The sequence below is a fragment of the Nannobrachium achirus genome, assembly GCF_963921795.1.
Source record: "Nannobrachium achirus genome assembly, chromosome: 23".
Taxonomy (NCBI): Eukaryota; Metazoa; Chordata; class Actinopteri; order Myctophiformes; family Myctophidae; genus Nannobrachium; species Nannobrachium achirus.
The window spans coordinates 15863888-15891302 of record NC_137830.1 but is presented as its reverse complement, the minus strand read 5'-3'; the positions used below and the strand labels follow the sequence as shown (position 1 = coordinate 15891302).

Genomic DNA, 27415 nt, shown 5'->3' with positions numbered 1-27415 from the left:
TACTGGAAAAAAAACACACCAAAAAAAGTAGCATGTGAGGGGTCAAACTAGGGGTTCTTGATGATTCTGAATCCATTGCAAGCATTTGTTTTGCATGAAAAACATTCCTTGGGCTAGATTTCAGCCTCTCAAACCTGTGAAAAGTGATGAGTCATCACTTTTCACCGTTATTTTGGTCCGTTTCCTAGCCCAAGGAATGTTTTTCACGCAAAAAAAAATGCTTGCAATGGATTCAGAATCATCAAGAACCCCAAGTTTGACCCCTCACATGCTACTTAAAGCATTTTTTTTTGGTGTGTTTCTTTCCTGTATATTGAAGTCGATGGAGTGAATATACAAATGGCCATAACTTTTTTTCGCAGAGTTTCCGGCAGAGCAGGCCTCTCATTCTGTGTACCTTAATGACAATGAATAGAAAAAACAAAAATAAAAAGTATGTCATGATGTCACAGGTAAAACCCTATTCTTTGAGCTTTTGGGCCTGTGGCTCCCCGGCTATTAGGTAATGACGGCTCAAGTGGTTAAATATCTGAAAACACAAATTGACGTGAATCCAAAATACACTGATGATTGTGCTGTCAAATGATGAAACTATATGAAATCTATGAAAATGTTGAAGACCCCTGCTTTGAGCTCTGAACCAGTGTTGATTTTGACAACTAAAACTGCGACGAACTGACGAAAGCTAAATAAAACTAAGCTATGGTGACTAAAACTAAGACTATAGCCTAAATAGGTTGCCAATTTCGTCAACTAATAATAAATAACTAGACCAAAATGTTAGGGAGGGACTAGTGGAGAAGAGATCCAGTAGAACTAAAAGACGAGTGGTTTTATGTTTGGTTGCGCTTGGGTGTTGCTCTCTGACAATGGCAGATCTACAAGCTCACAACGAGTCGTGCTGGTTGTGAGCTTGTATATCTGCTATAAAAAAGAATCTTGAAAAAATCTGAATGTTTTTGTAACCTTTGAACAAAAATCTTGTATGGGGCCCCTGGCACTTAGTAAGTAAATCTTAGTTCATTTAGTTAAATTAACCCGTTCTTAGAGAGAGAAATATTTGTCTTTTTCTGTTTCCACTATTCATTCAGCAACTGTCACATCAATTGGAAAAATATGAATGAAAATATTTTACTGGAAATTTTACTGGGAAATGTAATGTTTTATCAAGTGAAATCCTCATTCTCCTCAACAGTCTTTTGGACAGATGTGTATTTGAAAGTAAATAATCCAAATAATAGCAGATCAGCGATCATCAAACTTTTATACAAAGGCAAATCCCAGAGAAGGAAAAAGAAGCAAGGTGTGCTTCCTCTGGATGCCTCTTTACTCAGCCATAAATATATAACTTGAAACAAATGCCACCAAGTGGAAAAATAAAGGATGCAAGATATTACATTCTCATTTATTGGCTTACACGTTTCGGCCTCAGTCTTCCTGCAGAGCAGATTTAAGGGGCCGGCTGCACGAATCTGGATATTTCTGAAGCTGGACATTTCGTTGTGCGATTGGGTTTGCAGCCACACAAAGCTGGAGATTTCGGGCGCTAAACCGAATCTTTTCGTAACCGGATAAACAAGTGAAGATTTACTAAAAAATATCCGATTCAGTGGATCTGTGTAGGCATGGATTTTTTTAGACCTAGATATTTTTGTTTTGTGTGGACAGAGATATTTTTTGTGGATATACGAAAATCTGAGTTTAGAAAAAGATCCAGATTATTGTAGCCTTGGTCTAAGACCGTGAACGCATCGGTGTCACGTAACCACTTTAGCCATCATTCTTTATACTTTGGCTATTCAACAATAGCAGATATACTAGCTCATAGCGCGGCACCGAGCGAGTGCCATGCTTTGAGCTTGTATGAGCTTGTATCTACAAGCTCGCAAGCTGTGCTCGCAAGCTTGTTTTATTTATATATTTTTGTGCTTGCTCTTTGGACTGTATACTACAGTACTTCTTTTTCTTACTTCTCTGTAACTTGTAACCTTTAACTGCTGTGCTGCCTCTGGGCAACTGAATTTCCCCTGTGGGATAATAAAGGTATCTATCTATCTATCTATCTATCTATCTCTCTCTATCTCTATCTATCTATCTATCTATCTATCTATCTATCTATCTATCTATCTATCTATCTATCTATCTATCTATCTATCTATCTATCTATCTATCTATCTATCTATCTATCTATCTATCTATCTATCTATCTATCTATCTATTATATCTGCTATGTTTCAATAGTTAAAGCATAAAATAATGAAGGCCCCTCCTCCACCTTGGGCCCTAGTAACTCAGTCCCACTCCCCCCCCTTGTGACGCCCCTGACACTGAGACAAACATGGAGTCCCACTGCGAATTTACAGAATGCTTTGATTAATACTATATTTAGAGCCGTCTTTGTTACAGGTATACTGTATGATGGGATGGGAGGGTTGGGAGTGCTGCTTCTGTCAGCCTGGTCTTATTTATAGATATCAGTGAGTTGTTAGCTACCTCTGGAGTGAGTCACAAAGCAGTTGGACCGATTGAGGATGTCCGTTAGATACTCCAAACCTCTTATAGTGTCTGGAGAGAGTGAGACACACACACGCACGCACGCACGCACGCACGCACGCACGCACGCACGCACGCACGCACGCACGCACGCACGCACGCACGCACGCACGCACGCACACACACACACACACACACACACACACACACACACACACACACACACACACACACACACACACACTCAGAACGACTATCTCTCACTCGATGAGAGAGACAAAGACAGATGGACAAAGAAAACAGGACAGTCAGGAAGGTTTAACCTCCTTTGTGTTTTAGAAAACAAGGGACAGGGAGGGAGAGAGACAGGATGTAAGGCACATCACAGAGCTGAACTATAGCTGTGTGCCAGGAGCAGTGGTGTAAATACGTACATTTACTTAATTTAAGTACTGTGCTCAGTGTGTAAACTGAGTGTTTCCAATTTCCAATACTTTTACTTCTACTCCACTACATCTCGGATCCAAATATTGTACTTTTACTCCACTGCATTTATTTGAAAACTTTAGTTACTAGTTACTTTGCAGGTATAAATTATGATATTGAAAAACATACGTAAACCACTTTAGCCCTATTTTATACCTTGGCCATTTGAAAATAGCGATCTACAAGCTCACAATGCGTCGCGATCCGTTGTGAGCTTGTAGATCTGCTATTTTCAAACATTGTACTTCTACTTTTGATACTTTTAAGTACATTTAGATGCCAACACTTTCATACTTTTACATTTTTAATTCCGGACTTTTACTTGTATTTCTATATTGCAGTATTGATACTTTTACTTAAGTAAGGTATGTGAGTAATTTTTCCACCACTGGTCGAGAGAGGGAGAGAGGGAGAGGAGAGAGGGAGGGAGGGAAAGAGAGAGGGAGGGAGGGAGAGAGAGAGAGAGAATCAGACACACACAGAAACCTATCCAGCACAGGTCTGTCCAGCCTAGTCTTTGGGACTCGTGTGGAGGACGGAGGGACAGACAGACAGACAGACAGACAGACAGACAGTAATAAAGAAGACAAGACAGAAAGAAGTCGAGAAACAGAAAAAAAATAAAAAGACGAGAGTCTGCAAAGAAAGACCAGACACCATTTGGATTATCTGGGTTGTTCTTTTGCTTGTTTTTTATGGACCTTTCATTGGATTACCTACTCTATATACATCCTACTGCTAAGTGTAACTGGAGCTAAAGGGACTCAGGAGAAGGGGATAGATATTTTGTATTATTATTATATTTTTAGTTGGGGTAATATTCACCTTTTTCCGTCGTTTTCTATACTTTATACGGAAGAACTTGTACACATAAGCCACTCAAACCACAGAGTCGGATGAGAGACATTTTCCACCCAGTGAACGTGGACACGCCATACTCATAGACCTCTCATTACCTCATCTTTAGGAGTATGGTTGTAACTGCCCTGTTTGTGGATCTATTTCATATTGTGGATAATCAAGTGCTGCAGAAGAATCACGATGCTGAGATGTAAAGTTCTCTATTTAACTCTCTGGTTGGTCTCTGGGGTCCGTCTGGTAAGTCTCATTTTGTTCCCATCTTTGTATTAGGGATGGGACGATATGAAAATGTCATATCATGATTATTGTGACCAAAGAAATTGCGATTTACGATATTATCGCGATAATCAACACTATTATCCTGGGGCGGAACATTTGCCAAAAAATAGCAGATCTACAAGCTTGTAGATCGGCTATTTTTTTGGCAAAGACATTTGATAGAAAGTGAAAAAATACTGTATCAAGTACGTATATTATAGCACCTTTTACCAATTATAGAGGGTTTAAGTGATACCGGATATGCAGCTCGGCAAATAAATGTGAATTGATCCCAGCGCATGACGGAGGACGATATCACGATATATTAAATCTCCACAATACTATTATCGTGAGTGTTTTTTTATCACAATAAACGATAATATCGCTTATCGTCCGATCCCTACTTTGCATGTCCCTCCCAGTCTAGCACCTCTGAGTATATACATTGTATAATTATGTTGATATATGGATAATTGCCTTTATATATTGGGCACATACATTAATACATACATGATACATGTGTTAATGTATGTGCCCAATACAATACGGACCTCCTACAAGTAGGCTATGTATTAATTGTACTAACTGGGAATTGTGGGCTTTGGTTCTCTTTACTAATGATTGATTTTGGTGAGACATTTTTTTACCACTGTTTCTGTACTAAATTACCGGAATAAAAGGTAAATAAGGGTGGCTTTCTTTATAAGGCAAGGCAAATGCAAATGTATAGAAAACAGCAAGGCAGTGGGAAGTCTAGCTTTGATTTAAAAGAACAGAATCGTAGCAGAAGTGCAGTTTTCAGGGTGTTTGTTCCAGAGAAGAAGCAGGGACCCCCACAACCGGTTCAACCGGTTAATATTAAACAAAATGGTAACTCTGAGGACCCCCTAGGGGTCCTGGACCCCGTGTTGAAAACCCTTGCTTTATAAAGCAACAGTAGTTGGTATTTTGAAATCGATTATTGATAGACAGGGAGCCAGTGTAAAGATCTATAAGAGCTGAGTGATGTGAGCCAGTTTCTTGGTATTCGTAAGGACTTTAGCAGCAGTGTTTTAAATCAACTGCTCTCATGATCGATTTAGGAAACCTGTAACGACACCACTACACTGGAGGCTATACTGAAGATGAATGCATGGGTATTTTAACTAATCCTTCTTAGACCAGGGTTGGAAATAGTACTCAATTGTTTTACTTAAGTAAAACTAAAGTATCAATACTGCAAAGTATAAATAAGTAAAACCCAGAATTCAAAATGTACTTGAGTATAAGTATGAAAGTGTTGGCATCAAAAATAATCTTAAAGTACCAAAAGTAAAAGTACAAACTGTTTGAAAATAGTACATCTACAAGCTGTGAGCTTGTAGATCGGCTATTTTCAAATAGCCACGGTATAAAATAGGGTATGTTTTACAATATTATAATTTATATCTGCAAAGTAAATTGTAACTAAAGTTTTCAAATAAATGTAGTGGAGTAAAAGTACAATATTTGGATCCGAGATGTAGAAGGGTAGAAGTAAAAGTATTGGAAATTGGAAATACTCAATAACAAATACCTCAAAAGTGTACTTAAGTACAATAGGCTACTTAAAGGGGAAGACCACCCATTTTCAATATTGATATATGTCATTAATATAACTTAGAGGAGTTGTGTGGAAATAGAAAAAAAGTTCGCCCCTTCTGTGTTGCCTAGAACTGGAGGATTGATTTTGGGGTTTGTATCGTAAATTACAATGTGTGATGTCATCAAGTTGTAATTTACAATACAAACCCCAAAATCAATCCTCCAGTTCTAGGCAACACAGAAGAGGGGGAACTTTTTTTCTATTTCCACACAACTCCTCTAAGGTATATTAATGACATAGTTCAATATTGAAAATGGGTGGTCTTCCCCTTTAAGTAAATGTTCTTAGTTACTTTACACCACTGGCTAAGACACAAGTCCTTTAATCCTTGAAATTCAGGTGAGTCCATGACTACACCAAGATTTAACATTGCAGACTGAAGTTTATCTTTATTCCATGCCTCTAAAAACCCCAAAATGACTTCAGTTTTGTCTCGAAGAAAATGATGGCACACCCAATCGTTGAGCGACATGTGCCCTGAATGTGCAAAGGCTTGCTGTTGTAAAAAGATTTGTGTGTATATAATTTGATTTTGCGTGGTTTCAACTCCAACTCTAAATTTACTATAATATATCTTTTTTTGTCTTAGGAATGCGACAAATACAAAAAAATATATATTATTGAACTCGAGTCTCCATGGTGTGAGTAATCAATAGGAAAAAAAGTCATTTTGGGGGTGAACTACTCCTTTAAGCCAAACATTTACTGAGGGAAAGAAGTTTATATTTATATTCGAGTTTTGAAATTGAGGCCCAATGAAGATGTGTGCGTGCGTGCGTGCGTGCGTGTTTTATGTACACCCTGTACAGTACTCTTCATCATGACTGAAGTGACTGGTTAAATGAATTAGTGAAATAACGTTATTCAATTTAATCAAACCTGAGGGTTTGATTCAATTAATTAGGCATGATAACATTGGCATGATAACATTGGCATGATAACACCTGGTTTCACCCGAGTGTGTATGATGGAACATACAGGTACAGCAGTCATCACATGTAACTGCAGTGCTAATGTATACTCATATCTAGCCCTTTCAATTGACTCTACAAAAAATGAAATTCAAAATATGTCATTCAATAGTTCCAAAACATGTTAAGAGCCATAACATATTTAATTATGTTCTTATTCAAACCTCTCACGTTTACCCTATTTTGATTGCCAATGTAATATACTGTACAGTGCATTGTGATTATCAATGTACCTGTAATATCCTGCATGTAAATTAAGTTGTGCGTCAAGTACTGTGAGCTGATGGTAGGTGTGGCGCTCCACCTCAGCAATCCATCTCCTAGGTGTCTAGCGCATTGTAACGGGAACAGACGCCTGTGTGTTACCGGCTGATACCGACAATAAGCCACTCCCGACCTACTTTAGATTTAATTGACTACTGTCTATGTATGCCATTATGATTAATTTACCACCAATACTTAAAGGGGAACTAGGCAAGTCTGTGTGTATACAAACACATTCTCCCCTCCCCTGTATGGCAGGCATCAACAGGTATTGTCTTTGATGCTTTCATTGATAGGAGAGATCACTAACGAGCACTTGACACCTTTACGGCCCAATCAATTACCTCAGTGCACAACCCCTTTGACGTTCAAAGGGAGCAATTTAGAGCCCTATGTAATTAACATATATTAAAAATAGTCTCTCGCTCTCCCTCTATCTCTCCTCTAGAGTACCATTACAGTGTACTGTCCCTGACACAGGGGCCAGTTTAGTGTCAAAGTGACTAATGCTGACAAATAATCATTTATTGCGCCTGTGAGGTCGCAGTTACTATCAAAACCTCCACCGGCTGTCTGTCAGTCTGTCCATCATCATTTTGCCCTAAAATCACGCAAACCGGTACACAGTATCTCTACAGTCATTAAAATGCAATTCTGGACTTTTACTTGTAACAGAGTATTTCTACATTGTAGTATTGATATTTTTACTTAAGTAAAACAATTGAGTACTTTTTCCACCACTGACCACTGGGCTAGGCACGTTGATTCAATGAACTGTCCGTGTGTCTGTTCCAGCATGTATCCAGTGCAGCCCCTACGTTGGACCAGCGGCCCTGTAGCATCTCTGTCTCTGACACAGCCTCCAACCTGGACTCTGTCTCCGTGACGGTGACGACTCCCGGACAAGGCTGCAACTTCACTGCGACGACCATGGACGGCACAGAGGGGACACCTTGCACGAGGAGAGGAGCGGAGAAGGCAGACAACAACGACTTTGGGTCTAACGAAATAGCAGGCAAGGACCTCAAAGAGGACAGGAGGCGAGAGGCCGAAATGGGAGACGGAGGAGAGCAAGGAGACAACGAGATAGGAGGCAAGGGTGTAGGAGGCGAGAGGGAAAGTGTCGAGGAGGAGGAAGGAGGCGAGATAATGGGAGGAAGGGACATGGCGGAGGTCTTCACCTGCCTCTTTGATCATCTGGAGCCTGGGACCTCCTATAGCCTGGAGATTCAATCCCAGACCGACAGGCAGACAGCCAACATCACTGTGAACACCAGTAGGTCTTGGTCTTCTAACCTCTTGTAACCGAGTGTATTTGTTTTTTGGCGCAGTCCTATTAGGGCAGTGGTTCCCACATGTCTCAGGCCCGAGTAGAGACCCAAAAGAGAGATTAGATGTTCGCCCTATGATGGAAATTAATTAATGTTCCACGAGGATGTAGGATTTGAAGGATTGACAAAGTTTTATTCAAAAGTCAAAAAGTTGAACGGGGGCAGTAGCCTCCCTGAAGTGTCAAATGGGACACCTCTTATACACCAAGATGCTCTCCCTAGATGGAGATACACATGAACATGCTATACTAAGTACCATACAGTATATAATAAGGCTGACTGCTGGTTAAGTTAGCAATGATGTATAACATCACTTAGTACAGATTTTATGCTGACACAGAGTAGGAGTAGAAGTCACGGTCCATGGAGGATGTCAGCTGATTGGCAGCTGCAAGAAAATCTAAATTAGTACTTTGGCTTGTGAGATTTTCTTTAGACTAAGTTCTACAAAGTTGATAAATACACATTTGACAGTCTATAAATATTTCTACCACAGCCCGTGGGACACAAACCAGTGAAAATAGCAGATCTACAAACACGCAACGCAACACGAAGCTTAAGCTGGCCATACACTAGCCGATAATCGGGCCCGACTGAATCGGGTAGAATTAAACACTACAGGATCATTTTTTCAGATTATTTTACCAGATAATCTAAACGGGCTCAGACTAGCCGTTTTGAACAGTCGGGCGCTCCGCACGCTACAGGATTCTATTCAGATTGAGTCGGGCCTGAACAAAGCAATAATAGCCTACATAATATAAAATACAAAATGTCACAGGGCTGTTCTTCGCCTTGCAACACACACACACGCACACGCACACGCCAGTGTTGCCAGACGTACGATAATTATCGTATTTGTACGATAATTTGACCCTCTGTACGATGTACGATCAATAATTCCAAAAATGCCCAAATGTACGATAATTTCGGCATATCATCAAAAAGAGCGTGAATTCACTATTTTCCTTGGCTGCTGATCTGGGATCTGGTTTGGCTTCTCAAAATAAGCCAGGAAATCAGTCAATCTGACCCTAGATCTGTACTTGGAGGCATTAAAAACACTGGTTGCATCTTTCCAGACCAGTTTCAGGCTTTTATTTGTGTAAGCTCCAAGAAGTTGCCTGCCTCCACACAGCATATCTGATGCGTTTTTGTCACGCAGGAGTCTAAAACGAGGTCGTTTCTTACACTAAAGACGCATTTGTTTGTGAAATTACGTTTTTACGCGAGTGATTTCTCTTTTTTTGGCCGTGTACGATAGTTTCATGTCAAATACGATAATTCTGAGCCTCCGGTACGATAATTCAACATTTCCCATCTGGTAACACTGGCACACGCACACAACAACAACACATAAACGTTATCCACACAACACACCATCGCTTCGCGCAATGGAGAAAAAAAACGCTTCAATTGTGTCCCATATTTTGATGATCGAGTTCACTTTGACACGTTTCATGTCAATCCATGCCTCTGTTCAACTCTCTGACTTTTACCCTCTCTGTCTCTATCACTGCTGCGTGCTGCGTGCTGTCTGCTTCTCATGGTGCCTGATTTATGATTAGTCGTATGACTGTGTGTGTGGCGCACAGAACATTAGATTTCCAAGATCAAACTGCGTCCCTCCGCGCCACATTGTAGGGTTTGTAGATCAGGCAGTGGGCGCGTAGGCTACTTGCACTCGTGTGCTGTTCCCACTTCAGTCTGTGACTGACTGGTAGTGACTATTTCTGCTGATATAAAACAAACTCGCGACCATTGAGTTTTAATTCCCATCGCAAGCAATCATGATACAACCATGATACAACCTTATAATAGTTAAGGTAACGTGCGCGCATATTTTCTAAACCTGCTGTCTGTTAAAATACTTGTGCATGCGAAACGCCTGGCTATGCGGGGCGCGCTGTGCCCGGAGTAGCCAGGAGTTGTTAACCCAGCTGGTAGATCAAACGAGTTGATGATGGCCCATTAATTAAGCTACACGCTGTACCTATGGCCAATTGGAACTTGAAAGGAGTAGGCCTAGAGATTACATAACTGCACCGTGCACGGACCATCAGAGAAAGTGACTGACGTGGGGTGAGCTGCTGTTGTAGGCTGCTTCCACCACGGACGGTTCAAGTTCAAGACAGATTCAAGTTCAAGACAGGCAAGTGTCTGCTTTTACTTTAGTGGCCATGGCCTAGGCTTTCAATCCCTGTCTTTTAACAAATTATCGCGGTGTGGGCGGATGGATCAATCAAATATAATCATTAAATAAAGATCCGAGGGCACGGAGATCCAAATTCAATGTCCCAGAGAGAGAGAGAGAGAAAGAAAGAGAGGACGGTTCTGTCTGGTCCATTTGAAGAACTGTAATCCAGCATTTTGAGGTGGAAACATGGAGAATGCACAGGTTTATCATACATTTAAGAGTGAGAACCATAAGTTTAATGTAACTTGGAGGAGGAGAGCAGAGCTGGAAAGTTATTAGCGAGTCCAGACAGCTGTGGCTCTTGCACTAATTGGTTTGGCCTAGTTTTACGTCTTTGTTGATTGATTGATTGATTTCGTGTGTGTGTGTGTGTGTGTGTGTGTGTGTGTGTGTGTGTGTGTGTGTGTGTGTGTGTGTGTGTGTGTGTGTGTGTGTGTGTGTGTGTGTGTGTGTGTGTGTGTGTGCGTGTGTGCGCGTGTGTGCGTGTGTGCAGGGGCGTTGCACTTTCAATATTAAGCTGGGTGCTCGTTTTTGACCCCCCCGCTCCCCCCCCCCACCGCCCCCCCCCCCCCCCTCCCGCTCCCCCCGCTCCCCCCCCCCCCCCCCCCCCTCTCGGCCAGCCGCTTAGACAAAATGATAATAATGACCATTGCTATGTTTGGCCACTAGAGGGCACTGAAAACCCACAACGCTAATATGTTCCCCATTTTCAGCAGTTTTGTGACACTTTGGTATCATGCCAATAAAGCTCCTTTGAATTTAATTGAAAACCAATGAAACAGAGCAGCCTGAATTCAAAATGCAGACAGGCCTATACTTGAGTAACTGTAAATGTACAAAAGTTTTATTTAGTATCACTTTAGTTAGTATCACTACAATATAGAAATACTCTGTTACTCTGAATTAAAAATGCTGGCATGCTTACTTGAGTAAAAGTCCAAAAGTATTGGTATAACATAAAAAGCCTACAAAAAGGAAAAGCTAGGCTTTAGGCTACATCAATTATATTTAATTCAAATGAGCTTTACTGGCATGATAAAATACTATAATGCCTCATTCACATAGGGAGCAGCAAAGCTAAAGTTTAGCTTGCTTGGTCAATGTTATGTTATCTCAATGGAAACCAGCTTTAAAGCTTCCAAAGCTTTGTTCTGTGTATCTCCTGTATCTTTAAAGCTGGTTTCCATTGAGATAACATTGACCAAGCAAGCAAAACTTTAGCTTTGCTGCTCCCTATGTGAATGAGGCATAACAACAGTTGAGAAGAGGTAGCCTACAAAAAGGAAAGGCATTATCATTATTGTCTTGGTGCAGACGCCTATGTATAGACCACCTACTGTATATTTGTGTATATATATATTTTTTGGCACTGTGTTGATAAGTAGTTCCTAATGTTTGGATGAATGGACCATTGTAAGTTCTTTGAGTTTGCAATATGCTTAGAAAAGTCACTTAAAATTGCAATCCATTATAGAAACGTTAAGCACTACTATTCTTTGTTGTGTTGTGTTTTTTTTTCTCAAACTGTTCTCGACACTCGGCTGTACACAACAGTCCTTTTTATTTTTCTTACTGTCCTGTAACCTTAACTGGGTGACTTAATTTCCCCTTCCCCTTCTTTGTATATACTTACTGTTTGTTTAGACTTACTGTTTTCTCTTTTATTATATATTTTTTTCTCTCTCATTTTCTTTTCTTTACATATCTACTGCATAGTACTGTGTTCTATTCGTCTGTCATTCAATGTTATATGAGATACTTTAATGGTTTCCTGTTGAAATAAGCTTAGTCTTTTCAGGATCTCCTTTTAGTAGACCTTGTACCAGTGAACTGTACCGTCATGAAACTGTACATTTTCCTATGCAAACTTCTAATAAAGCCTTCAATCAATCAAATAGGCTTTAGGCTACATCAATTATATTTAATTCAAAGGAGCTTTACTGGCATGATAAAATACTATAAGAACAGTTCAGTTGAGATGTTTTTTTTATTATTTTGGAGGTGGGGGTAGAATACTGTAGGCTACAGTAGAGCTACATAGCCTACATCACACAGAGTAGACATACAGCCAGGATGTGGAGGCGGGCTATGACGCTGGGTGACGCCCTGCTAACATTGAAAGGGACAAAGCCGACGTGTGATATCGGCCGAGTGCCAGGAATGCAGTTTGGCCAGTTTGGGACGAACGACTGAGTGCTAGGAATTGTCGGCGAAAAATCAATGGGCTCTCATAACAGTACGCTCAAGCACTCACGCGCCCCCTATGTTCCCGCCCCTGCGTGTGTGTGTGTGTGTGTGTGTGGAGAGAGAAAAAGAGATAGCTCTGTCACTTCAATCAGTTCCCTGCTGCTATTCCAGTCTTCCAGACCAGTACTGATCCAGGAAAATATCAAACATGTTTGAAAAGAGTCGGGCTACCCCCGATCGTCCTCCGAGCCACTCGGCTGGGCTCCGAGTGGATCTGTGAGGCCGGCTACAGACCTAAAGGCACAAAAACGAGTGCGTGTCGTGTGGGGGAGGCGGGGGGCAGGCACAGCGCAATGCATTCCGGATGGGAGTCGAGTGGTTTGAAGTCGAGTGCGAGTCGTGTGGTGTTGTGTGGTTGCGTCCAACTTGCTCACGACTCGCACTAGACTTCAAACCACTCGACTTCCATCCGCAATGCATTGTGCTGTCTCTGCCCCCCGCCTCCCCCACACAACTCTCACTCAACTTGTGCGTTCCAGTCTGATTGCAGCCTGAGACCTCACGCTAGACGACGTTCATGCCCGATAGTCGGGCACGTTTCAGTCGGAGGAAGCCCGATTGTCGGGGGGGTAATTAAATAGCCCGATTATCGGCTAGTGTGCGGCCAGCTTAAGCTATTTTCACTACTTCCCAATTGTTCGTATTCACGGAATTTCTTAGATTTGTTAGTTTGTTTGTTTGTAGGTAGGGCATTAATTATGAAAAAAGTTAAAATACGGAGATAAGATGTTTTTGCCCAACAGTATGCAATGTGGTCGTCTGGACAGTGTGGAAATAATAGTGTCCCTCTGGAGTGAGTGTGGAAATAGTAGTCCTATCCTGTCTCGTCCTGTCCTGTCCTGTCCTGTCCTGTCCTGTCCTGTCCTGATTCCTGGTTCACATCTCCTCTGCTATGATTTATTAATTCAGTGGTTCTCAACCTTTTCAGGCTGCGACCCCCAAAATAATCATATTCTAACTGGGGTCCCCCCCCACCCTGACAATAATTAAGAGTTGAGGCATTACAATTTGTAATGCCACAAACAGTTCTGTTGTGAAAATAGCCGATCTACATGCTCACAACGCCTCGCAAACGCGAGGCGTTGTGAGCATGTAGATCTGCTATTTTCACAATTTCTGCCTATAATATTGGACAATGTTTAATTTGTCATTTTAGAGGCATTAAAAAGTCCTTAAATTGTCACTTTAGAAATGATACCCTTTATACCGGTACACTTAAACTTTATGGTGGTTTCTTTACTGTTGAGTGAGAAAACAATGTTGCACATTAAGTTAATCGTCTGGGGACCCCCTAAAATAATTTGGGGTCCCAGGACAACTTTAGTTTTTTACAACAAGGGTTCATATTTTAGATTGTAATTAAAGAATATAAAATATGAGTGATAAAATGATTTCATTTACTTCTTTCTATTGTTTTAGAGATTCTTATTTCAGTGGTTGGGGGCTAAATTTGTCATTTTACACAGAATAAGCCCATTCCCAAGATACAACGCAACTTTTCATGGTTGGATGTGACTTATAGGGGCTAGAAGTGTTACTGTAAATAGCAATGAAGAAACTGCTGGCTTATTGTGTCTAAAAAGACATATTTAGCCACTTGTACGCATGCCCCCATGCGTACGCATGTCCCACATTTTAGCACGGTAAACGCGATAAAACAATAGAACGAAGCAAATGAAAACATTTTAACACTCACTTTTTCTTGTCTCTAATTACAATCTAAAATATGAACCCTTTGTTGTAAAAAAACAAAGTTGTCCTTTAATGAGCTGCAGATCAGCTCAGCTCTCTCTTTTTTTTTTTTTAAGATTTGTTTTGGGGCTTTTTGCCTTTATTGGATAGGACAGTAGACTGACAGGAAATGGGGGAGAGACAGGGAGTGACATGCGGCAAAGGTCGCTCGGATCGGGAATCGAACCGGCGACGCCGACAGGCATCGATGGCGAAATGGCAATGCCTATATGGTATGCGCCTGGTCCACTAGGCCACCAGGCGCCCCAGCTCAGCTCTCTCTTGTGTTGGCTGCATGTCAGTGGGTTTGTTTGTGTGCATCCCACGGCTTCCCTCTGCATGGCTCTGTAATCAACTACAGGAACTAGAGGCTGATAGAGCAGGGGTCTTAAGGCCAAGGACTCCTTAGCTGAGAGAGATATGAAGAAGGGACCCTCCACTACGTATTGTAAAACATTGTGTTGCAGATTAAAATGTTAATAGAATTCTGGGCCCTGCTGGTACAAGGGTGCACTGCGGGGCCCCATGAATGTTCTTCATGGGGGAGGGGGTTTAAACCATTTAGACTGGGAATGCATTATTACGCGTTATTTTGTGCTTTAACCATTGAAAAATAGCAGATATACTATCTGCTATTTTTGAATAATCGTGAACATTTTGCAAGTCTTTGAACATTTCAAATCCAAGGTTTGACCTATGTTTCTATGTCAGTGGTGCTCAAACTTTTTCATGTGAGGGACCCCCAAAATAATATGTATTTGGCCGCGGACCCCTATCTCAATATATTTAGTTCCAGGGACCCCCCAGAAGCAAAATTTGAGTTACAAATGTTTGCTTATAAAAAATACATATATATTCAAAGATTTGCACACATTTTCACAACTTTTCAAAAATAGCAGATCTACAAGCTTGCAGCGCGGTGTCGGTACCATTTTGGCTCGCCAACCATTTTGGGGCGGGGATCGGGCGCTTGCGACTGACGTCACACAATATGATGTTGTGATTGGCTTTTGGCTTGGAATTCCTCTTCAAACCTTTATTGAAAAACTAACAGAAACTAACATTCCCAAACAATGAAACGTTTCTTAATGGGGCTAAGTCTGACATCATTTTGTAGGCAGAGGAGAACTTTTGCCCCCCAAAAAAGCAAATCTTTTTACTATTTTTACTATTTACTAATTTTTCTTCTCTTTGTTGTTGAAAGGAAAGTGGTAGAATTATACTTTAGTCGTTATTTTTGTCTCGGATCTGTTGAAATAGCGAGGGACAGATATTGACAATAAATCTGCTTGGAGGTCTGACTACAAAATGATGTCACGGCTTAACTCATATGCTGCCATTTAACAATACCTTCGTACTCTTTAACTGCCATTCGTCTCCATAGACTTCCATGTAATTCATAGTGCACGGATCATGCACACCCATGCCTAGATAATGCACCACGTGTGTCCACATTGCTCACAGCTTTCAAACAAAAAAATCCGAATGGAAATCCGTTCAGGCATTCATGAGATAGCAGCCATTATGTTTTACACTGTTGTGAGCTTGGAGGTCTGCTACCTGAGTTGTATGGGGGTTGTATGGGGGTTAAACAAGCAATTTCGCGATCGCTATCATGCCTACTAACGTTTTTGGGGTCCCAAAACATTTTTTGAAAAAAACAATTTTTTGAAAAAAATTTTTTTTTTTTTTTTTTCAAAATGGCGGAAATTCTCGGGTTCCTCGGGCGTGGCAGGGAGGGACATCGCGAAATTCTCGGGTTCCTCGGGTTTGGCAGGGTATGAGTTAAAAGCCCCATAATGAAAAATAATTTGTAATGATAAATATCAGTATTGCATTCATTCTTATTGCAGAAAATTCCTCTTCAAACCTTTATTGAACACTGGAAAATAACATTCCAAAAAAAGAAAAGGTTTCTTAATAATAAACTTTTAATAATAAATATCAGCAGCGAGGGACCCCCGGGGACCCCCCCTGAGGAGCAGCGCTCCGCGAGAGGCACCAGTGGGGCGACCGCAGCGGGGGTCCGTGGCGGCCATGAGAGGTGCCGCGGGACCCCGGTGGAGGGTCGCCGACCACGGGCGACCGCAGCGGAGGTCTGCGGAGGTCCGTAGCCGGCGACCCTCCACCGAGGTCCCGTGGCACCTCTCGCGGACCCCCGGCCCTGGCAGGGGAGACCTTCAAATAAAAGGTTTGAGAAACACTGGCTTGAAATATTAATTATAAAAGAGAAGAAATGAACATGCTGTCTTTAAAAACGACTGGGCACCGGTGGCAGTGTTGCGTGGCGGAACAGCCGATCTACAAGCCCACAAAGCGTTGCGCTTGCGATGCGTTGTGAGCTTGTAGGTCTGCTGTTTTCTGCGCACGATACCGGTGTAAAGCCAAAAGCCTGTAGAAAACAGAGAGTAAGGAGTGCATCTGTTTGGCTGTAGAGTAAAAATCTCCAACGAAAGGTGCTCTTTGGTAGCCAGGTGACAAAATTGATGCAACAAAGTTAGACCAAGGCACTCTTGAGGGACAGTTAAAAAGCCTTTATTTAAGGGCTAATGCATGGCAAGAATAAAAAAATTCACTGCGGCACAAGCCAAAAGCCATATTGTGTGACACCAGTCGCAAGCGCCGGAAGCGCGCCGAAAAAGTTGCCCCAGTGAAAATGCTACTGACAGCGGCACTTGGTGCCGCGCTGTGAGCTTGTATATGTGCTATTTTTCAATAGCTAAAGTTTAAAATAATTCCAGGCCCCAGCACACATGGCGGCCCTAGTAACTCAGTCCCACCTTTCCCCCCCTTGTGACGCCCCTGTGCATTCATGCTGGCGTGGCTCCAGAACAGGAGTCGGGCCCTCCGTGTGTATTTCCTCCGTGTGTATTTCCTCAGTGTGTATTTCCTCAGTGTGTATTCAGTGTGTATTTCCAGCGCGTCCAGAGCTCAGGGTTCAGCCATTTCCTGTCTTCATTGTTTCTTTGTTCTGTTAGGAAGCACTGGGAAAGGGTGTGTGTGTGTGTGTGTGTGTGTGTGTGTGTGTGTGTGTGTGTGTGTGTGTGTGTGTGTGTGTGTGTGTGTGTGTGTGTGTGTGTGTGTTTGTGTTTATGCGCATGTGCGTGCGCGTGCGTGTGTTTGTTTGGGAGGAAACTGGGTGTTACTGCACCCAGCAGAGCTTGCGTACAATGCACTCCCACTGTGTGCGTGTGTGTGTGTGTGTGTGTGTGTGTGTGTGTGTGTGTGTGTGCGTGTGCGTGCGTGTCTGTACGCTACCTGCCTCCTTATCTTTCTAGGCACACTGACATTCCAGTTCTCTGACCTTTTGCAGGTAAAGTCCATTATAGACCTAAGGCTATTTTTAAGATAGAATAGACCTCCCATAACTGATCTCCGCTTAAAGGGTGTGCTATGATTACACGCTGTGTCCAGTGTGCACACACACACGCACGCACGCACGCACGCACGCACGCACGCACGCACGCACGCACACACACACACACACACACACACACACACACACACACACACACACACACACACACACACACACACGAGCCCACAATACATAAATAATGACAAAAACGTCAAAACATGAGACAAAACTCCTATAGGTGTACCTATAGCCATACCCATACCAGTGGTCTGCTAGGACTGGGTAATATACAATATTGATGCTATATTGATATTGTGATGTGAGACTAATTATCTGGGATTTTTAATTCATAATATAATATCGTGATTTAATATAGGTGTTGTCTTTCCTGGTTGTAATCACTTACCCCCTATTTTTCAAAATCCAAAATGTACGCATTGTGAGTTATAGATTGGCTGTTGAAAATAGTACTGTGGAGATTTGGTCAAAAACAGTGTGTGATATTAGATTTTGGCCATATCGCCCAGCTCTAGTCCAAAGCAGGTTAACTAGATTAAGGAAGCCATTGGCATGATGCAATTCATTTCAGTACGAAAGTCAATTTGCAAAGCTTAGAATCTGGCTCGAGATATACAGTATAATTCATCATACTTACATTATTTTACTTATTTTAGCTTACAATGTTACATTGTTACATTTGAATGTATTTCAAAATAATAATTTGTTTGAAATGTCTAGCCAAAAAAAGAAAATAGTTATAAACCAAATTCAAATGTCCATGTCATATTTACCATGCAACATACTCAAATATTCAGTTTCAATATGTTCAATGGCAAATTATACTTAACTAGGCGCCCTGGCCAACTCGGGAACAATGTATATAGGGGATGAATGCCCCGTTTACGTCCATTTTATGTCCATATATGGAGATCTCTGTAGGACCCGTTTTGACCATCTGTTTGCCTGTGTCCATTTATGCCCATACATGGAGTTATCTGTCTGTCTGCGTCCATTTTATGCCCATATATGGAGATCTCAATAGGACCTGTATTGACCATCTGTTTGCCTGTGTCCATTTATGCTCATATATGGAGATATCTGTATCTGTCTGTCTGCATCCATTTCATGCCCATATATGGAGATCTCTGTATCTGTTTGTCTGTGTCCCTTTATGCCCATTATGGAGATCTCTGTATCTGTCTGTGCCTCCGACTGTGTTGCAGACACAGTGCTGGTTCCCCCTTTAATGCAAACCCCATTATACCTGTTGTCATAGGACCCGTTTTGACCATCTGTTTGCCTGTGTCCATTTATGCCCATATATGGAGATATCTGTATCTGTCTTTTTGCGTCCATTTTATGCCCATATATGGAGATCTTTGACCATCTGTTTGCCTGTGTCCATTTATGCTCATATATGGAGATATCCGTATCTGTCTGTTTGCATCCATTCTATGCCCATGGCGGGGAACGCGCGTGCCTAATTTGAAATAGGGAATGAATGCCCCACTCTTTAATGCAAACCCCATTATACCTGTTGTCATAAGAGCCATTTTGACCATATGTTTGCCTGTGTCCTTTTATGCCCATATAGGAACATCAGAATACGTAACCATGGCATTTTTTGTTGACTCATGTGGTGTACGTGATCTCAGAGCCTTTTATGAAGTGATGTCACAATGAGTCAGCGCTTGCGCCGATTTCCTCCGGAACAGCTTGATGTCAACAATCAGCTCCGCATAAGGAGATTCCGAACGTTTTGCGCCGGTTTCGGAAAACCGCAAGTCGGGTCGGGTCGAGGCCCGGCACTGGGGAACGCGCGTGCCGAATCTGAAGCCGGTGGGACGAACGGTTCTCGAGATACGCGGATTACAGACAGACACGCACGCACGCAGAGACTTCTCGCATTTATAGATAGATTAAAATTGGTAAAAAACAGTAAACAGACCAAGATAATACAGTATACAGTAAGTGTATACAGGGTATCTGCACATGTCTAAAGTGACAATTTAAGGACTTTTAAGACCTTTTTAGTACTCTGGTCTAACATTGGTCAAATTGTCAAATATTTGAGGCAAAAATTGGGAAAATAGCAGATCTACATAGATGCAGTCAAACTAAATGTAATACCAGCTCCTGGGGGGGGGGGGGGGGGGGGTTGTGAATCTCATAACATTGGCCTGTATGGAAAACCGGAATTCCTGATCACGTTATCACCCATTGCATTCTGGGAATTGGAGTGTTTCTCTTCAGCTGTGGCTGCCCCATATACAGTACAGTTTAATATAAAACCCTACCAGACATGTCAAACGCGTCGTGGGCAGAGACATTGACGAGTTTGACGTGTGGGCGCGTTGTGGGCATCCGGAGAGTTAAGATATTGACCAGAAAGGGTTTCCAGCATCATCATACAGTGATAATAATAATAATCATCAGCTTGTGTCAGCTCAGTGTATGCTGCCAGCATCGTGACCTTTTCTGTGTTGTGCATTGTGATGCAATGCCAGCGATTACCTTGTAACCCACATACAAATGCACACATCTGACATTTCGGGGCTGGCACTTCGCTGGCATCTCGGCTGGCATTTTGCCTACCTTGACTCTCATTCCTGCAATACACCAGTGGTTCCCCTTCCTAGAAATGTAGTCAAAAGTACAATGTTCAACTTTGAAATGTAGTGACGTGAAAGTCAAAAGTATAAAAAAATACCAATATCAAAATGTTTTACTTAAGTTCTCCATTACTGTCCACCACTGCTCATACATACACTACACACAGGCATGTATTTGTTTATTTTGGAGGGCCTTTATTGATAGTACAGAGAGAAGAGATTGACAGGAAATGGTAAGGCATGCTACACACAGTTACGACAGCTATCGTGTCCGTATAGTGTAGTTGAGAATGAGTGGGGCAGGGGAAAATACAATTCATTGTCAACGGAGGTCACGTGGTTTTTTGTCGTTGCCGTGTCTCTTGGCCAAAAGACAGCCTTCGGTTGAGCAAGAGACACGGCAACGACAAAAAACCAAACAACCTTCCATTGACAATGCATTGGACTGCCCCCTCCCCCCCTCATTCTCAGACGATACGGAGAAGATGTCTCACGCATCTGTGTGAGTGCGGCCTAAAGAGTCGGGGAGTGACACGTATTAACAAAGGTCCACCGGGCTCGGGAATCGAACCTGGGACTCGCTGTCAGGCTTCAGAGACTATTTTTGGTGCGCGCCCTCACCACATGAACAACTGCGCCCCCAGACACATAGGCATTCCTAACCTCCCCTGTGCCAATCCGCTGCCCAGCGTGTTCCCTGCTTCCTTTCTATGTTTTTTCCCACAATGCCTCTCAGCGGTCGTGAGGTTGCGTGTGTGTGTGTCACCAAGGGGGCTTTAAACGAAGCGAGAACAATACAATCTGGCTCCGACATCTCTCTCCACCCTCAGTACCACACACACACACACACACACACACACACACACACACACACACACACACACACACACACACACACACACACACACACACACACACACACACAATTGAGTTTCTCACACAAACTCTGTTTTGACTAGTATGAGTGACTGGAATGCGGTAATGTACTTTCACTTGATCTGCAGCCATTTTGCCAGCCATTTTAAGCACTGAGGAAGCAGACATTTTTAAAACATGCCAGCCGTCTCGTATCTCCTGTTTCCTTCTCTGTCTCTTTCTCCTTGCGTATCTCTGTGTTTGTTTGTTGTCAGGGGCGTAAATATGGTATGGCCCATTAATGAAGGAAGAAGAAGAGGAAAAAACAACGGGCGGCAGATATGCAAAGGCAGTTGAGAAAATATTGAAATAGCCCTGGTGGCTGCTGCTTCTATTTCCAGTAGTAGACTACGATTTAAAAATAAAAGTGTATTGTTGATCGAATGATCACATTGTATCCAATAAAAAAAGGCCCTTGTTTTGAAATGCCCACCGTTCAGAGAGGTCAGAGTTCTATTGGCCGGGCCCCTTGACGACTTGACTTGGCTTCCTCCACTCAAAACAACAACACCACACATGGGCATAAATCAATGGAATATAAACACAAGACTTTGGGGCAAAAGTTTGTATTTACCGTGCTCTCTGAAACCAAGACAATGAAGGCATATGGAACAAAACCTTCTCTTTTGTCGTCCTCCTTACTTTAGCTGGTGAGTTAACACATTGACCGCCATTTTAACATACCTCCGTACTCCCACCTGCCATTCGTCTCCATAGACTTCCATGTAATTGGGTGTGCACGGATCATGCACACCCATGCCTAGATAATGCACCACGTGTGTCCACATTGCTCACAGCTTTCAAACAAAAAAATCCGAATGGAAATCCGTTCAGGCATTCATGAGATAACAGCCACTATGTTTAACAAAGATGGCTGCCAAAATGGCTGCCATGCTTGAAAGATGGGGTTGCTATGGGGGTTAAACATGCAATTTCGCGATTGCTATCATGCCTACTCCATTTTTGGGGGTCAAAAAAAATTTTTGAATTTTTTTTTTTTTTTTTTTTTTATTCTCGGGACTATCGGGCCTGGCGGGGAAAGACATTGGAATAATCTCGGGACTATCGGGCCTGGCAGGGAATGAGTTAAGTAATAATGTAAATAAGAAAAAGAGTCTGCACACCACATTCGCTGCTCCCAGTTTAGAGTTCTTTTCTGGCTGTTTGTCAGCCTTTATTTCCATATGTTAAGTAATACATGTAACATGCTGGCTATAGTTTCCTACACAACATATTAGTACTGGCACTGGATACAGTGGTGGATCGCATGCCTCATTAATGTACTTTGTGTGCTGTTGTAGTTGGATCATTGAAATTAGTTGGGGGGGGGGGGGCTCGGTTAAAATCTCGCACTGGGGCCTGGCGGGTAGGGCTGTCACGATTATGTCATTTTACATGACGATTAGTTAATTGTCACTCAAATAACTGCGATTAACGATTTAATTGTGTCTTTGTCGTTGACAATTACATTTCTGTTTGGCTTTTAGGCTTTGAAGTTGCACATGGCAATTATGACACATAACTTAAATATACAAAGAAATTACTGACATATTTGACAACTTAATACTTAAAAAAACAACATTGATAGTGGAAATAGCCTTTTTTTAAAGTGTTTGAAACTATATTAACATTTCTCAACATGGAAACAATCATGAGGATTATGCAAAATAATTGCGATTACTTCAAATAATTGCCATTAGATGATTATGTAATAATTGTGACAACCCTACTGGCAGGGGCATGTTACGCCACTGGTTGTTGTTGCTGTCGCTTTCCTCAAAAACGAAATGAAGCTGCCTCTTTGTTTCCTCTGTCCAGGGCCTTCAGTGGTCAGTAGCTTAGTGGTGACCTCCAGGGCCTACAGAAGCCTGGGTGTCTCCTGGCAGGCCGGCCCAGGGAGGACAGAGCGCTTCAGGCTGCAGCTGTGGGACAACCCTGCACCTGGTGAGTGTCTCATTTCCTTTTTCTTTTCCAGGTGGCGACTCAGAAGGTTTGTGTGCATCTTGCTGTGTGATTATTATTGATTCCACACCTCCTGTGTTCCAATATCGAACTGTCTAGACTCTAGACTGAATATAAATTATTGTTGCTACCGTAGGGGATGGCTGGACATATTGATTGGCTGGTGGCAACTATTATCTATCTCCGCCTATTGTTTTCTTACAAACCCACAACAAGCTGCTGGTGCAGCAGGCTACAGCAGCAGTAGGAAGTAATATTGAGGACGTCCCATGGATTGTCATGGATTTATTTATTTACACACCATGCATTTAAAAAGTATTTATGTCATATTGTTTATGTCCCAAAACGTTTTTCAAAAGGTTTGAGGCTAATCTTTTTGAAAAAAATAAAAATCTTTTTGAAAAAAAATAAAAATACATTTCTTCAAAAACGTCCGTTTATGACGTCACAAACGGCAGCAAATCTGAACAGCCTGTTTTGAGAACCCGTGGGATGGTTTTAACCTCCACCTTCCCAAAACCAGAGAAAGACACAACGGTCTGAAATGGGACTTTGTGAGGATAGAAGGTGCTAGTGGGACCCCAAAAAAAGGTTTTAAAATAGGAAAAGTGAATTTTCATGGTGTATCTTATCACCTTTAAATCATCTCAATCGTCTGCCCCTGTCACAGGTCGCATCTTGTCCACAGATCTCCAGTTTGACACCCCTGATCAGTTTGGTATAGACCATCGGTCAGAATGAGAGACAGAGCCAGACTTTTGGGTCTGACTTAAAAATAGGGAAATTCTTTCATACAGTATGACAGTTGCAACCTAGCTTGCCAGTGTGTTGTAACTCTGAACCCTGACTTATACATAGTTGCGGACCAGTTTTGCACACCTGAAATAGAAGATCTACAGGCTCACATTGTGTAGCGCTTTGATGCAGTGTGAACTTGCAGATAGGCTATTTAAAGGATAACTGACACTCGTCAGTCTGAATCTAAAATACATTAAAATACAAATATAAAATAATACAAGAAAATGTACAAAAAAACATATTGATTATTCAAAGTGTGTTGTCTCTCATTAATATTTGTTTAATAGTTCTTTTGAATAAGTACTTACTTTTGATTTGTTTCATATTGACAGATAATGAGTTCCATTGTTGGATGGCAAGTATTTCTGAATTTGGTTTTGGAAGTTCCAAATACCCTGAGCTTACCTGTCTGGTTTGATAACCGTGTTTTAGAGCTGCATTCAATAATTGATCTCTGAAGAAATCTGGCTTCCCCTCAATTATTGCATTTCTAGAAAATGTTATAATACTAGATGTTAACTTCCCCTCAACAGTTAACCATACCAAACGATAGTGCATCCTAGCCACATTTGTTTTAAAAGAGCAATTAAGTGCTAATCTTGCAGCTCTCTTTTGTGCTAGCTGGAGTTTTTTAATATCCATTTTAGCAGCAGAGGACCACACAACCGTACAACACTCCAAATGAGAAAGAACTAATGCCACTCTAACATTCTCTGCACGTCCCTGATGTTGTGCATGTTCTCAGGCTCTGTGTCAGCAGTGCTGAGGAACAGGACTCTGGAGAGCACCGCCACACAGCACACACTCACCCAGCTCACACCTGGACGGCTCTACAACCTCACCATGCTGACAGAGGCTGCCGGGATGCACAGCAGCAGGACCATACAGGCCAGGACGGGTAGGCGGGATACCACTTTCAGTTTACTATGAGAACCAGGGACGTGCTGGCCATTGGGAAAAGCGGGGCAACTCCCGAACGGCCGGTTCATTCCCAGCCGGTCCAGGCCAATCTCGGCCTTCGTTCCATTTTGGGAGCTGGGCGGCCAACAAAGTAAATCGTCACTGTCGGGCAGAAACCTTGTATGTCCAAGTTTCAAATTTGTAATTTTTTTCTCAAAGCAAAGCCCTGCTTCATCACACAAGGCTGTCGCACAAAAATAGTGAAAACAGCAGATCTACAAGCACACAACGCCTCGCGGCGCGAGGCGTTGTGTGCTTGTAGATCGGCTGTTTTCACTAGTTTAAATATTTTTTTAAATGATAAAGACAAAACAAACGGTTTTGGACATACAAGGTTTTGCAAATCTTTGAGTAGCAGCAGCGCTATAGAGAGAGATCTCTCTCTGTAGTGCGCAATGAGGGCCTCTCCAAATCTTTTTCCCGAGCTGAATCAGGGGCCCAGCACGTCCCTGATGAGAACCGTAACAGCGTGACCGTATGTATACGTGTAACGCCTGACACTGTGGTTCCCCTGACACATCACTGTGACATCACAGGTGACATCGCAGTGATATCAGATACTCAGTCAGAGCATAGCCTCGGTATCCAGGCATTTCAAAGAGAAAAGCCTGGGATGGCGCCCCTGTAACAGTGGCTCACGACATTTGAATTGTATATAAAATATATGTAGCCGTTCAGATATCTTATTTTACATCAGTATTGTTCATGTGAACTGTTTTGTTTAGGCTTATCCATTATAATTATAACATCGCTATGATTTATCACGTGTTTTCCACCGTGGATCACTTCCTCATTTACTCAAAGCCCACAGCAGCAGGAGTCATGTCCCCCTCCGCGTCATTTCGAGACACCGGAGGAGCCGATGAAATCTGTCGGGGGCATAGAATGTCTGCGTTAGGTTAGACTACTCAGAGCAAGGATCTCCATATATGGGCATAAAAGGGATTCTGTTTCAGAGCGTTTACAGAGAGACCACGTGACCTACTGTATCACAATTTTTGAACAGCAGCAGTCTATTACTTTAAGAGGTGATAAATACTATAAAGCTAACAGTCAGTCAGTCAGTCAATCATACCAAAATATTATCTACAGACATAGAGCTTCTCAAAAAATAAGAAGTAACCTTTGCCACCTTGAGTGGTACCGACATCTCGTCTGGCCCATGGACTAAATAGGTGAGGACCCCTGGAAAACATTGGCAATTGGGTTCCAGGGGGTCCTCTGCACCACATTGAGAACCAATGGTGTGTAGAGACAAGCACATACAGAGTCTGTTAAACCGAATATCAGGCGCGTGCACAAATAGACATCAAAGGGGGCTTGAGCCCCTGCCCTTTTATCCGTCTGTAAAAAATGCCCTCTCCAGACCATGAATGCAGTTTTTACTATGGTTAAAGAAATGCAAATGTCTCCTTTCCCTGCTATACCTGAAGGCAGCATTCAAGAGAATTGCCTTGTCCAAACTCTCCTGACCTTGAATGCAGCATCTTTATGTTGAAAGAATTGCCCTCTCTGTGTAGAAACATACAGTATGCCGTTACGCCACATCTATTCTCCAGTATTAACTTGATTATGCTTAGTTTAGTGTGGTATCACATACCGAAAATAGCCGACCTCCAAGCTCAGGTCTGTTATTTTCAATATTTTCACCAAAAGGCCCTTTTAGAAACTTCAGCCCCTGCCCCTCTAACATTCTCTGTACGTCCCTGCCGAATATAGCATCTGTCTCTCTTTCTCTTTCTGATGTACTGTAAACTCTCTCTCTCTCTCATTTATTCAGTCCCTTCTGCTGTCTCCAACGTCACCGTTGACAACAACAGTAGTCGGGTAAATCTGTTGTTGTCTTGGCAACGGCCCGAGGGTGACCTGGATGAGATCGCCATCACCCTCTCGGCCAATGGGACGAGTCCAAAGGAGATGATCCTCCCTCCCGACGCCACGGAGGCTGTGATCGACAGCTTGACCCCTGGAACGACCTATCAAATCACCGTAACGTCCAAGAGTGGCGGGCTGACGAACCAATCAGCAGTCACAGCCACGACAGGTGAGATAACCGTCATCTGTTGTTCCCTTAACACCTTCTAAGCCTGGTCGTACTCCCTCGGACTTCCTACTGGGTCCCATCAGCCACACGTCTATTCCCGGACTTTTGATATAAATGATAATAATAATTAAAAAAAACATCGGCCATTCTTCTCTGTGTCTTTTTGGAGCTATCTGAAACGGTTAATATGCTCTCACAGTCATTTTCTGGTGCTGGGTGTGATACTCGTAATATCCAGCAGGCCACGCCGTTGACTCACATTCTGGATGGATGGCTGGCCAGGAGTGGCCTCATACTCTCCCC

The 27415-nt window shown here is 42.4% G+C and overlaps 1 protein-coding gene across 1 annotated transcript in view; it reads left to right on the top strand.

Moving 5' to 3' along the window:
* The first annotated feature begins 3538 nt into the window (after positions 1 to 3538).
* Positions 3539 to 27415, top strand: part of LOC308309219 (receptor-type tyrosine-protein phosphatase beta-like) — a 119451-nt gene continuing 95574 nt past the window's right edge. Inside the window, exons 1-5 of the mRNA XM_080754722.1 lie at positions 3539 to 4077; positions 7753 to 8233; positions 23167 to 23292; positions 24854 to 25006; positions 26849 to 27112. Of these exons, the coding sequence (XP_080610848.1) occupies positions 4021 to 4077; positions 7753 to 8233; positions 23167 to 23292; positions 24854 to 25006; positions 26849 to 27112 (1081 nt within the window). The 5' untranslated portion in view covers positions 3539 to 4020. The remainder of the gene's footprint in view (positions 4078 to 7752; positions 8234 to 23166; positions 23293 to 24853; positions 25007 to 26848; positions 27113 to 27415) is intronic.